Source organism: Pinus tabuliformis, chromosome 5_1 (genome assembly GCF_031772625.1).
Source record: "Pinus tabuliformis cultivar Carrire ecotype Pingquan chromosome 5_1, CPIR1, whole genome shotgun sequence".
Taxonomy (NCBI): domain Eukaryota; kingdom Viridiplantae; phylum Streptophyta; class Pinopsida; order Pinales; family Pinaceae; genus Pinus; species Pinus tabuliformis.
This window is the reverse complement of record NC_142305.1, coordinates 216339249-216353431: the sequence shown is the minus strand read 5'-3', so window position 1 is coordinate 216353431 and position 14183 is coordinate 216339249. Positions and strand designations below refer to the sequence as shown.

The following is a 14183-nucleotide window of genomic DNA, read 5'->3' as shown; positions in this document are numbered from 1 at the left end:
TTGACTGTGCCGTAAGGCGTTGAAAATGAAATCAACAGTTAAGAATGAGTGTGGCACTTCAATCCTATTAAGGAATCCGTACACTTTCACCCCCGCAGTTGCTAATACACGGTGAAAAGAATTTAAAAGCGATCACACAGAACTCTAATATTTCAAGCCAAACTGGAAATTCAATAATACACATAGATACTACGAAGGGATTCGACACCTCCGGGATTGACCAATTTTACATAGAAATGCATAGGGATTTAATTTTTGCAATTTAATCATATATGGCCAAAACAAGCTGAATCAATCAAAATCCTTTTACAATCATTCATAACTTACATAAATACTATTCCATCCTAACTATCAGATCCTTAAACACTGGATTGAATTTGCCTAATCTTAAACAATATCTAATATGGTCGATATTCTCCTCGAGAATCTCAACTGAATCAAAACTGCATGAATTAATTACAAAACCATTCAATCCCTAAATCCTAGCTCAAATCCTATCTAGAAAGCTTGTAAATTGATAGCTAAAGGATCCCACTCCTTTGCTTGTAACTTTTTTTGTATTTTTGGAATAAGTTCGAAGCCTTTTGCCTTCAAGCCTCATGCTCCTGCATCACCCCACACAAAGGATCACAACATTTTTCAGGGTACTACCTTCAGACAGGGGCACCAAGAGATCGATTGATACCAGTACATATCCAGACTCCAGATTAGTGAGGATCCGTGGGACGTCACCCTTCCACACAAGATCTTAGCAGCAGTTTCGTCTCGGATCCGTTCCTGGGAGACAGACTAGGTCCTCGAGCATTCAACAGCGTGTGAACCCCCCCAGGATATGATTTAGTGGACATTCTGCACTTGCCATCTGCTCTTCATCAGGCCAACAGACTTTGTTGAGTTTCTTTAGTGTTATTCATTTAGCCTTAGATATTAGGAGAGATGGGTCCGATCCTCAGACCTATTAGCTCCTGGATCTTCTCCGCTAGGGCCAAATGTTGATTACTTCATGCATTGTATCTTTGGTTTACTTCATGCATTATATACTTTATAGGAGACCATTTGGTTCTCCTGCTTTGTATATACATTAGCGTACTCAACAATCCCTTTGACATACTTTATGGTCATTAGTTGGACATAAATATAATTATCTATCTTATCTTCCACCGAGTTTCAAATCTCACAAGAGACATCTTTGGCCCCTTGTGATAAGGTTCAAGGAGTAGACTCCTCCACCCTCATGGTGTCGCTAAAAAACTCCTCATTGAGCTACTAAAAAAAGAAACACATTTGCCGAGATTACTCCAATGAGTTACAAATCACCATGGTTAAATTTTTTTGAGGGTTTTCCAACATATGTTTAAGTCTAATTTGCCTAAAATCCAATAAGAATTTGGGCATCACAAGTTTGAGTTGTCAATTCTCCACAAAAGTTTAATAACAACTTATAGATTTGTTCTTAAACCCAACCTAGATCATTCCAATAAATTACTATTTCTTATAATTAAAAAAATTACAATTTTTGTTTTTTTTTTTTGGGTTTTTTTAATTGTTTTGGAGGGTTTTCCGACATATGGTCTAATTTGTCCATAATTTAGTAGAGATTTACTAGAATCACAAGTTTGAGTTATAAACTCTCCACAATCAAAATTTTTCAGAATGCAAAATCCATACATATAATCAAAAACCCACTTTAAACATCAAAAATAAAATTTTAACCGAGATAAATTTTTAAACATAAAAAATAAAAACTTAACAAAGAAAGAAAAATTTAAGTAGACTCCCATCCAAAACTCCCAAACAAGACAATATAAGGATAATCCATAAATTTAATCTCAAGCTTAACCTAATCTTAAATCATTTCAATAAATTACTGATTCCCATTTCTTAATTAAAAGAAAATATTCTTTTTTACAAAGTTTTACAAACTCTACACTTTTATATACTTGAACAAAAACATTTATCCCTACTATTAAACCAACTCAAACTTTAAAATTAATAAAAATTAATAAATTGTAAATACGCTCTCCAGCCTTCGGATTTATGCTGGCATTCGTCTCCGCCTCTAAATGTTGAGCCTCTGTTTTTATCATTTGCAACTGGGTTATACAATTAACTTATCAACGACATCTTAGAAGTTTTACCTGATCCATCTCAGGTGATTGGGTTCATCTCGTTTCGTTCGAATTCCGCTGCGTCTTCTGTCTTGGCAGAACCACAAGAAGGCTGATTGTAGGAAGCAAGTACGCATTTTTCCAAAACATTTTATTCATTTCAGTTTTTCCGGATAGTAATAACGTCTATGTTTGGTGTTTGATTCCCTTCATCAATATAAATTTGCAGTCGAATTCACTGTTTCTCTTTCTAGGTTTTGTTTACCGAGTTTTTTTTTTGCTTCTGGTATTTGGGCTTTTAAATCTCGGTCCTCAAAGCAGAATTCACATGAAAGGATTTTTTATTTGATCGATTTTGGGAATGATCAGATTTGTATGGGGTATTCAGTAAATCTCGGGCTGATAAGTCTTTTTATATTTCGGTTGTTTTATTTTGTTGCCCTTTTGAACTCAGCAAGGGAAGTGCTTGTTGATTGTTTTGACGTGATGGGGAAGGACGGAAAGGCTAAAGAATCATCTAAAGGCAAGGGAAAGGCCTCAGGAGGAGGAGGAGGCAGTGATGAGAAGGGCAAGGGAAAGAGTGGGAAGGCGGCGGATGGACTTGGTACCTGCACCTATGTCAAAGGTATTTATTGTCCTTTATTTAATTTTTTGGACTGACTATCGGTATCTATTATGCTGAAGACTCCGGTTTGGTCTTTTGGTTAAGGATTTATATCTATATGTGAGAGGTTACCAGTGGTTTTGTATTATTGCAGTCGTTTGGTTAGATGCATTTCGCGATTCACTAAACCCATGAGTTGATTTTTATCCAACTTTATCATTGAATCTTGGAGCGTAGTCCAGGTTGGCAACATATTGGGTTCGGTCTAGGGGTTATCCTGTAGGTGTGGCCTCAGGATGGCCACTAATTCAATTCCCTTCTAGTCACTACTAGATTCTCTTTATCCGTTTTAATACCTTTTGGCCCTTTTTTTTTAATAATGTTGGGTCATTTTTTTCTAAAATCCTGCAGGGATTTGTTGTAATGAGAAGTTTGAGTTGTGAATGGAGCAGTGTTAGTGTTCCTGGTTTTTAGAGCACTGAATTTATTTATACATTCAAAAACACATTTTAAATAACAAAAAAATCATGATTTTACCAAAAATTTTATTATTTGTTTCTGGCAAAAAAAAGCCAAAACATAAAAAAGCTAGACTGCGCCCACATTACCATTCATCCTTCTAGAAGAAAAATCTAGTGGTACTGCTATTCTTTTTATTGCGTGCAAAGACACTCTATAGCCCAGTATGACATTGATGTTGCAATGTAACATAATCAAGGTAATGCTGGCACATATCACCTCAACAAAATTAATTAATATAAAACAAAAATATTATAAACTTTTGTAAAAATAAATATAATATAGGTTCGCAATTAAAACCAGCCTAGATTCATCTTAATGCTAGATCTGCCTTGAGAGGGATCAAATCACTTGAGGCGCAAACCTGTTTTAACTTTTTAGAGTACAAACTTGAGGAAAAGTTTGCACATGAAGGGATTTGATCCGTCTCAGCACTTGATACTTCAGATTATAAATTTAAGCTGGTTATTATTTTTAAACTCTGTAGCATGGGTTCGCAAATCCGGGGTGGGGTTCGTGAACCTGTCTCAGGTTCTTGTCCCCACGAACTGGTTGCTGGAGCGGGTACTTTCCAAACACACCCATACGAACCGGGTTCTTCCCATAAGAACCCGGTACTCAATACTTGTGGCCTGTGTTTGTTTGCCTAAACGGGTTCGCCAAACCCTGAAAATGGGTGCGTGAACCCTGAAAATGGGTGTGTCAGGCAAGGAAAAAAATTCCTATCTTGGTAAAACATTTCAAATTTAAAGTTCCGAGGTCTTAATGTCCCATCATTTCAAAAGAAGTACAGGTGTTTTAAATTTCTTTGCCATGATTTTTATCAAAATTCCTATCTTAGTAAAACATTTCAAATCTAAAGTTCTGAGGTCTTAAAGTCCCATCATTTCAAAAGTACAGGTTTTTTAAATTTCTTTGCCATGAATTAGTTCCTGGATTTTATTTCTTAATGATATAATCACTAATTAGTAATGCATGCCTCTAACTGAAATACAACATCCTTTTACAGAAATACCATTAAGTACAAGTCATCTTAAGAAGGATATATGCATTTTAAAAAAATGTAGAAATACCATTAAGTACAAGTCATCTGAAGCCTGAAGGATATATGCACTTAAAAAAATACGTTTTGCTATCTTAAGCGTTCGCTAATTTCCTTGCGTTTCTTCCGCTCTGATAAATTTCTCCACAATGTCAATACCCATATAATATAAATGTTTCATCACACTCAACACAACACTTTGATACTAAGTTCTTTATTTATTCAGTAGTATCCATATGTGAGGAATGTGTTTTTATGGTTTAAAGTTCTTTAAACAGATATATTAATTTTATAATTTACTTTGGTTTTCTTCTTGAAGGAGTTATTGTCTTCATTTCAATATATAAATTGCAATTTCCACTTGATATCAAATTTGAAATTTCAAAGTGAATGTTCATGTTTAAGTCTTTAAATGATTTATTTTTCTTGTTGTAAGTTGGAAGATTTCAAAATTCATATATATTATAATTTATAAAATATATAATATATATAAATTATAATATACCCGAAAAACCCATGTACCCTGTTTCAAAAAATGGCGCACCCGTCCCCAACCCGAACCCACGTTTCCTGGCAACATAGTTTTTAAAATATCACTGAAGCGAGGTGAAAAACCCCTTGGATGACCACTCAGGGCCACCAAATAGTAGTGCACATGTAACCTGTGATGAAAAATACCCAGTATCCTCCTCCTGAAAACTAACAGTATCCTCCAGCTATAACTACTCAGAAATGTCGTAGTATTAACTGGATTTGCTGTTCTCTTTAATGGTAAAAGTCAGTTTTACTGAATTGCTTTTGTTTGTTTGTTTTAGTTAAGGTTGCTTTTTATGTGTTTTCTTTGATCTGCCGCGGGATGGTCAGAACCCATTCATGTATTGAAAGTAACAATGCAATCAAACTTGTGCGCACTCATGAATCATTTTTTCCGCGGCCCAATTGCAAGATGCCTAGAAACCTTAATTAGGGAGGGTGTAACAAAAGTACATGCTCATCAGCGCTTATTGTGAATACTGTCACATTTGAGAAGCAGTGCGGTTTACTACACGTTCCACTGATCACTTTGTTTACATTAATAATGAAAATAACCATAAAATATTATCTGAGATGTGACAAGTAAGTGATGCTTATTTATTCCAATCTGTAATGCTATCTTCGGTTAAATCTCAGATTGTTTTCTGGACAGCGGTCATACAAAGTGTATAGAAAACAGATAAGCTGGTTGTGATCAGTTTTGTCAATATTTCAGTGTGTGTTAATTTTCTTGAAACTCTGCACCCACTTAGATGAATTCACTGAAAAATAAGGCAACTGAAAAGTGAAACCAAGTTTAACTTTCACCAAGATACAGAGTTTCTTAACATTCAACATGCAGCAGAAAATAATCGAGATAAAAACACATGTACACAAAGTTGACATGCTTATTTTACCCAGGAAACCCAAACGGGAAAATCTGCTTTCTTTGTTGTGGCCTTTTATTGATTGTTCTTCAAGCAAATGAATCTATTACAATTCAATGCACTGCTACTGAACCCAGCAATTTGTTACTGAGAAAGCACTAGGCTTCTCCTCAATAGTCTCAGCTCTACAATTGTTCTCGGCCTGCTCTTGATCATTGCTCTCGGCCACTAAGAAGATGCTCTTGGCCCTGCTGTTGATCTCGGCCCTGCACACAATTGTTCTCTGCTGAATGTAGTTTCAACTTGCTCTGCAAATACTGATCCTTGTTCCTCAACCAATGTGCACTCTTGCTCCTCAACTAATGTGCACTCCACGACAAAGAATGATCAATTATTTTGTGCCTTCGTCCTTCTCTTTCTCAATAGAATTCGATGCATGCAAGGAGGCCTAGTCAAATACTAGTTCACACTAGTGTCACGAGTTTACTTTGCTAGTTAACTGGAGCAAGTCCCAATTACACTTGGACTAGCTCTTAGTTAACTAGCTCGAGTTGCTCCTTGATCTCCTCTAGTTGTGATTTGAGTTAACAAAGGACTCAACTCGTCCTCTCTTCACTTATCTCTGAAGTCTTAACTTGGCCTAACTGAAATTGTTACTGAAATCTTAACTTGGCCTAACTAAACTTGTTATTGAAGTCTTGACTTGTCCTAACTGGACTTGTCACTGCCACGTCATCCTATAGTCTAACTAAAGAAGACTCCAGCGAACTGAAGCTCCAACACTACGTATGCACATTGCAAACTTGATGATCATTTCCAGTAAATTGGAAATCAACTCATCATAACTTAATTCTATCTCATGAACTCACATTCATGTTAGAGAAAGGCTAATTTGAGGTCTTCACTGGCTAAGGCACATGGCAAAAAACCTTCCATCGCTACTTTTTCAACACTCCCTTAAAGCGAGGAAGGGATTCTATACAACTCCCAACTTATCTTTAAAAAACACGAACTTGCCTTTGACTAAGGCCTTTGTCAAGATATCCACAACTTGCTCATTTGTTGGAATGTACAGTAACTTTATTGTCCCTTTCTGCACAGAGTCCTTGAGATGATGGTACCTGATCACAATGTGCTTGGAGCGATCATGAAACACTGGATTCTTAGAGAGCTTAATGCAACTTTGGTTGTCACGGTGTATCATAGTGGGCTCCATCCCTTGCTTGAAGAGACTTGCAAGCAACTTTCTCATCCAGATAGCTTCACATGCTGCCAAGCTGGCAACCATGTATTCGACCTCTACTGAATTGAGTGCAACTGATCTCTACTTCCTGCTAAACTAGGAAACAATCACTGACCCAATGTTGAAGACGCAACCTGAAGTACTCTTCTGATCTGTGGAGCTCCTTGCCCAATTTGCATATGTGAAGCCCTCAAGTATCACTTCAATCTATCTGTACCATAATCCATAATCTTTCGTTCCTCAGAGATACCTCAAAACATGCTTCACAACGACTCAGTGAACTCTAGTAGGGTCCATCATGAACTGGCCCAATTGGTTCATTGCAAAATATATGTTAGGCCGTGTGTTGACTAAGTACATCAACGACCCAATGAGCTACCTGTACAAGGTGGCATCTACTCGCTCTGCTCTAGTAGCATCCACCTTCTTCCAGTTTGTGACTAGAGTCGTGGTCATGGGCTTGCAATCTTGCATACAAAATCTCCTGAGAATATCTGTAGTGTACTTCCCCTACCAGAAGAAGATTTCCCGTTACCCTGCCATACCTCCAGTCCAAGGAAATAATGCATAAGCCCTATGTCCTTCATCTCAAACTCTCTTGCAAGATCTGCCTTGCAATCCTGGATCAAGTTGTCTGCTCTAGTCAAGATAAGATCGTCAACATAGAGCACTAGAATGAGTGGAAGCCCTCCAACCGTGATGTAGTACAGGTTGGCATCTACCTCACTCTTAGTGAAGCCCAATCCCTAAAGGTAGCTATCAATGCGAGTGTACCATGCTCTTGGTGCCTGTTTGAGCCCATAAAGAGCTCTCTTCAGCAAATAGACATGAGTGTCTTTGCTGAAGGTCTCAAACCCCTTGGCTGCTCCATATAAATCTCTTCCTCAACCACCTCATTGAGGAATGTTGTCTTCACATTCATCTAGTGGATCTTCCACCACATTTGAGCTATAAGTGCCAAAATCGTCTTGATGGATGAATAACGAGCCACTAGGGCAAACATCTCATCATAGTCAATGCCCTCAACCTGCGAGAAGTCCTTGGCCACAAGTCTGTCCTTGCACTTCTCCACACTCCCATCTGCTCCATGCTTCACCTTGTACACCTAGCGTGAGCATACCATTGATTTTCCCTCTGGGCATGGAACAATCTCCCAAACATTGTTCTTCATGACGGAGGAATATTCCTCCACCATGGCATCCCGCCAAACCTATTGGGAGGTTACCTCCTCGAAACAAGAAGGCTCTGAGTCTAACAACTTAGTCATTAGTGCCATGTACCTACTGTACCTCTGTGGATGCTTGCTCTGTGTGAATGTAGAGCAGGGAGCCTCAACTCGCTCTTGGGCCTCCTGAATCAACCTCTCGGCCCACTTGACTCTCTTACTCCTTGTGTTGGGAGTCATTGATTGAGTGGTTGCTTCCACTCATTCTGGTCTCTCCTCCTCATTCTGCAATGAGTCCTTATCATCCTGTTGTATGACTTGCCTGCCACTTGGTTGAGTTTGTGGTTCTAGCTGAGGCTCCTGCTTGGGAGCGAGAAGCTCCTCCTTAGGCACTCCAACTTGCTCTCGCTCCAAGGACTCCCTCAGAGCTTTGTCCTCTGCAAACTTCACATCTCGCCTGATAACTGTCTTCTTGAGTGATGGTATGTACACCTTGTATGCTTGAGGTGTCTCACAATAACCCACTAAAATTCCCTTTTTTGCTGTGGGCTCCAGCGTCTTGTTGCTCTCTTTGGACACATGGCAGTATTTTGTCCTAAAGATGCAAAAGTGAGAAACATCAAGCATCTTGCCTTTGAAAGCCTCCTTTGGTGTAACTCGTCCAAGCATCTTTTGCAGATTCCTGTTCTGCATAAATACTGTAGTGTTGCATGCCTCTGCCCACAAGAACATGGTCAGCCCCCAATCACGCAACATGGCCTTGGCCGCTCCAACTATGTTGCGGTTCTTCCTCTCAGCCACCGCATTCCACTGAGGGTTATGGGGTGTTGTAAGCTCTCTCCAAATGACCTCCTTGGCACACACGTCCTTAAAAGCATTGGAAACATATTCCTCGCCATTGTCACTCCTTAATGCTTTGATCTTCTTCCCGATCTGGTTTTCTACCAAGGCCTTAAACTCCATGAACTTGGAGAAGGCCTCCTCCTTCTTCATAAAGAAGATCCATGTTTTTCGAGAATAATCATCTATGAAAGTGACATAGTACCTGTGTCTCATGAGGGATGGAGAAGAGAAGGGCCCACATATGTCTGAATGTACTAGCTCCAAAATCCCTTTGGTTTTGTTGTCTCGACCCTGAAAAGATGACTTGGCATACTTTCCAAGTGTGCAACCCTTGCACAATTCATGCTGGTCAATACTCCACGGTGGTAGCCTTGTGGTTGTCTGCTGAAGGATCTTCAATGCCCCATGATGCAAATGCCCCATGTGTTTATGCCAAAGCTCCCCCACGTCTCTGCCATGCTCACGCCCTACCTTGTTGCTCAAGGTTGCGTCTGTCTCAACCTGCAACTTGTAAAGGTTCTTCACCCTCACACCAATCTGCTTCATGGCTCTAGATTCTAAGTGCTTGAGGTAGGCCTTTCCTCTGCTAAAAATGACATCATAACCCTTGTCCTCTAGGGTGGAAACAGAAACAAGGTTCTTTTTAAGGCCTGGAACATAGAGGACATCCTTGAGATGGAGAGGGTTACCAGATTCCCTCTCAAAATTGACAGTACCCACGCCCTTGGTCAAGTACCTGCCATCATCTCCTAGCTCAATGTGAAACTGCATGTCCTTCCCCTTCAATTGGTTGAAATATTTATTGTTCTTAGTCATGTGAAAGGATGCTCCATAATTAATGCACCACACACATTTGCCCATTGAGCTTGCCATGCAATCTATCAATGATAAACCCTTCTCGAATTGAGAATTAAACGCATCTACCTTAGTTGAGGCTGCCACATGGTCCTTCTTAGACCCCTACTTCTGGTTAGGACACTTAGCGACATAGTGTCCGAACTGGTGGCAAGAGAAGCATTTAATCTTTGCTTAGATCTTTCTTCTTTTCTTGCCCTTCTGATTGGACTCGACCTTGCCTTGGCTCTTCTTGCCCTTGCCCTTGCTTCCTTTGACTACCAACGCAAACTTCTCCTCATCCTTTGTTTTCACTGATCCTCCAGCTCTCGTCCCCCTTTGGATTTCTTCTTGGATGTAGTCGCCGCACAACCTTTCCCAATTGGGAAGATTCTCTCTACCACTGACTGCATCTTGGAAATTATCCCAAGACTTATGAAGTCCTAGTTGTGCAAGACTCACAAGGTCTTTATCTGCTACAGTCTTGCCCACTCCAGCTAGCTCATCTCGAACTTGGGTGAACTTGGAAAGGTACGCAATGATGGGCTCTCCTTTGCTCATCCAGATATTTCTTAACTTGTCTTTCAAGGCAAGCTTCTTGGCATCATTGGATCCCTGATACAAAGCCAAGATGGCTTTCCACATATCATTTGTTATCGTCTTCCCATGGAGATGAGGGATAATGTGTTCTTTTACCCCCTCAAGAATGATCCTCTTGGCCTTGGTGTCATTCTTGTTATGTTGGATCAAGTGTTGGGCATCTGTGGGTGTAGTTTGTGGGTTCTTCGCAAAATCCAACACCCCATTTTCTTCCAACACTACTGAGATCTGCTTCCTCCATGAGCAGAAGTTAAAGGCTCACTGTAAACAATGATTCACCCTTAGAACGACATACTGCTTATCCAAAAAATTTTGCTCTTCAAACTCTAGCGCAAGCCTACTCACTGAACAATCCTAGTGTTTGGTTTTTATACAAAGTGTGGCTCTGATACCATGCTAGTTTTCTTGAAACTCTGCAATTACTTAGATGAATTTACTAAAAAACAAGGCAACTGAAAAGTGAAACCAAGTTTAACTTTCACCAAGATACAGAGTTTCTTAACATTCAACATGCAGTGGAAAATAATCGAGATAAAAACACATGCACAAAAAATTGACACACTTGTTTTATCTAGGAAACCCAAACAGGAAAACTTGCTTTCTTTGTTGTGGTCTTTTATTGATTGTTCTTTGAGCAAATGGATTTATTACAATTCAATGCGCTGCTACTGAAGCCAACAATTTGTCATTGAGAAAGTGCTAGGTTTCTCCTCACTATTCTCAACTCTAGAATTGTTCTCGGCCTGCTCTTGATCACTGCTCTCATCCCCTAAGAAGATGCTCTCAGCCATAGTTTTAAACACTGGAACCGGTGACCAGACCGGTCCACCTAATAGGCCAGGTTTCAAACCAGAACCGGTCAAATTGAGACTAGTTTAGATCTCACTGAACCGGTTTTAAAAAAACACAAGAAATAATTAATTTTTAATGAAAGTAAACTATTTTTAAGACTTAAAACCATGATTCCAAACCAATAAACACAAAAATGCAAAGTTTGCTCATATATATACCATGAAAAGGTGAATATATCAAAATGGCACCAAGTGCAATACATATCAACAACAAAATATATAATCAATGAGGCTCTAAATGGATGCTAGAGTTCAAAAACAAAGCATACAAACTATGGGGCCACTTGCCTACTACAAGTCTACATATATGATATTAGTGATCAACATTATCACTTGAAACTTCTCGTCATGATCAAACTCAGTTGGTTTTGTCTTGACTCCCAAACTTTGCAACTGCTCGAGTCACAAACTTCTCTGTTGGGTTCAGTGACTTGAGTCTCAGACTTCTGAAGGTATTCTGCTCTAATATGCCCTATTACTTCATTTGGTGCTCCACATGGCTTTACATGGCCTCCTATACTAGCCAAGTGTTTCTTGAACTTGTTAATACGCCTTCCTTCAATAGATTTTTGGCAATATTTGTAGATCATTTTGCATCAATCATATCACGATGAGCCCATGCAGTATCCTTGGCTTTTGGAGGCATGATGGCTACTACTTAGCTCAAAATTTTTGTTGTTCCACTACTCCAACAAAAACTCAACACTTTCCATGGTCACAATGAAGCTCTCAAAAACTCCAAATGAGATGTGTGAGGCAAATGAGAGGGGAGACCTCCTTTTATTGGCTTGGAGGGGCTGTTTTTGGGGGAAATAACCCTTATTTTCCCTTGAAACCAGCTCACTGCCTCCAAGAATGCATTTGGTGGGTCCGAGGCTGGCTTGGCAATGAACCGGTCGGTTTATGCTCGATTTATCTAAAAAAAGGGCGAATCAAAAGTTTGACCGAGTTTTTTTAGCCTTTCGGTTAGTTTGGCCAATGAACCGACCGGTTTGGCCGGTTTTCGGTTCAGACCGACTGGTTTTTAATACTATGCTCTCAACCTTGCTCTTGATCTTGGCATTGCACATAATTGTTCTCTGCTAAAGGTAGTTTCGACTTGCTCTGTGAATCCTGATCCTTGCTCCTAAATCAATGCACACTCGTGCTCAACTAATGTGCACTCCACAACAAAGAATGATCAATTATTTTGTGCCTTCGTCCTTCTCTTTCTCACTAGAATTTGATGCATGCAAGGAGGCCTAGTCGAATACTAGTTCACACTAGTGTCATGAGTTTCCTTTGCTAGTTAACTCGAGCAAGTCCCAGTTACACTTGGACTAGCTATCAGTTAACTAGCTCGAGTTGCTCCTTGATATCCTCTAGTTGTGATTCGAGTTAACTGAGGACTCAACTCGTCCTCTCTTCACTTATCTTTGAAGTCTTAACTTAGCCTAACTGAACTTGTTACTGAAGTCTTGACTTGTTCTAATTGGACATGTCATTGCCTCCTCATCCTGTAGTCTAACTAAAGAAGACTCCAACGAATTGAAGCTCCAACACTACACATGCAAACTTGATGACCATTCCAGTAAACTGGAAATCAACTCATCGTAACTGAATTCTATCTCATGAACTCACATTCATGCTAGAGAAAGACTAATTCGAGGTCTTCACTGGCTAAGGCACAAGCCAAAAGACCTTCCATCGCTACATTTTCAACGGTGTGTTCGCTTGTAATTGTCTCATTTAATCGTTAATGTGACATATGAAGTTTGCAGACGAGCAATTAATTGATTGGGGCATTAAAGAGAAGATGAGGTTAAATTCAGGCATGCTAGATCACTATGGCAAGTGACTAGATTGACCACTAGTTTATCAACACAAAACACTGTATAAATACATTTCTTTAAAAGGAAACACATGTTCCTTTGTATTTAGGGACAAGTAATATTTTTAATAAGCAAACGGGAAGTATGTGTAAGTGCCCTTGTTACTTGGCAAGGCTTTAGAAAGCATTGAAGTGAACTACTAAATGATTACTAGAAATGTATTTGGTAACTTTGTTGCACTCGAAACCCTTGTGAAATAGTGTGCATGGATACCTCTTTCTAGTTTTCACCATATATATATATATATGTTTGTTTTTTTCCAAGGAAAGCCTCATAGAGAAACCAAAGGGATGTTTTCCCACATATGTGGATGGCATCCTTTGTAAGGTTTTGTCATATACTAGTGCATGTCACTTATGGGGATTTAAATTGGGGCATTTGCTAGCACGAAACTAGCCAAATGCTCAACAACATTGGTGATAATCAATTGAAATAACACTTTACCCCATATGTTATATGGTTTTCATTGTCATATATAACTTATTGGTTGTGTTGTTTCCTTGTGAATATTTAACATATGTTTCATATGAACATTTTTCACTGCATTTCAAAATTTTGAAGAATTGGTTACTAATGTTTATGTGAAAGAAAAGTTTTGGAGTTGTGTGAAATTGGGATAACAATGCTTGACAATTTATTGCAAAACACTCTATAAGACGTATCCTAAATCATTGGACACACCCCTAGGGGGTACAATGTCATGAATCCCACATGTCAGACATGGATTTCTGATGACATGTGTTAGACACAAGTTTGGCATGTGTCTTCTTCACAAAATGTTGATGTTTGTAAGTGTCTAGGCATGTGAAAGTCGCATAATACATCCTTCACCTTAGCAATTACTTTAGTGATTAAAGTAATTTCTTTCATAAGACAAAATTGAGTTAATCTAATGAAATGCAAAAGGATTTTTCATTTGTGAATTGGATGAACCTCAACTGTTGATCTCAGGTGATACTGACATCTAATATTAGTAGTCAATCACTTTGAAGATTATGGTTGTGGATTCGGTGATAACTCAAGCTTATAAAAGAAAGGCTAGGCCAAGGGAGAAGACACATAATACATCTTGAGCACAAGACACAATGAGAGCGAGATCTTTG

General features: G+C 39.1%; 1 protein-coding gene across 1 annotated transcript in view; it reads left to right on the top strand.

Annotated features, from left to right (window-relative positions):
• The first annotated feature begins 2020 nt into the window (after window positions 1-2020).
• Window positions 2021-14183, top strand: part of LOC149164171 (FKBP-like peptidyl-prolyl cis-trans isomerase family protein) — a 50892-nt gene continuing 38729 nt past the window's right edge. Inside the window, exons 1-2 of the mRNA XM_089431983.1 lie at window positions 2021-2237; window positions 2563-2733. Coding sequence (XP_089288109.1) covers window positions 2595-2733 — 139 coding nt within the window. The 5' untranslated portion in view covers window positions 2021-2237; window positions 2563-2594. The remainder of the gene's footprint in view (window positions 2238-2562; window positions 2734-14183) is intronic.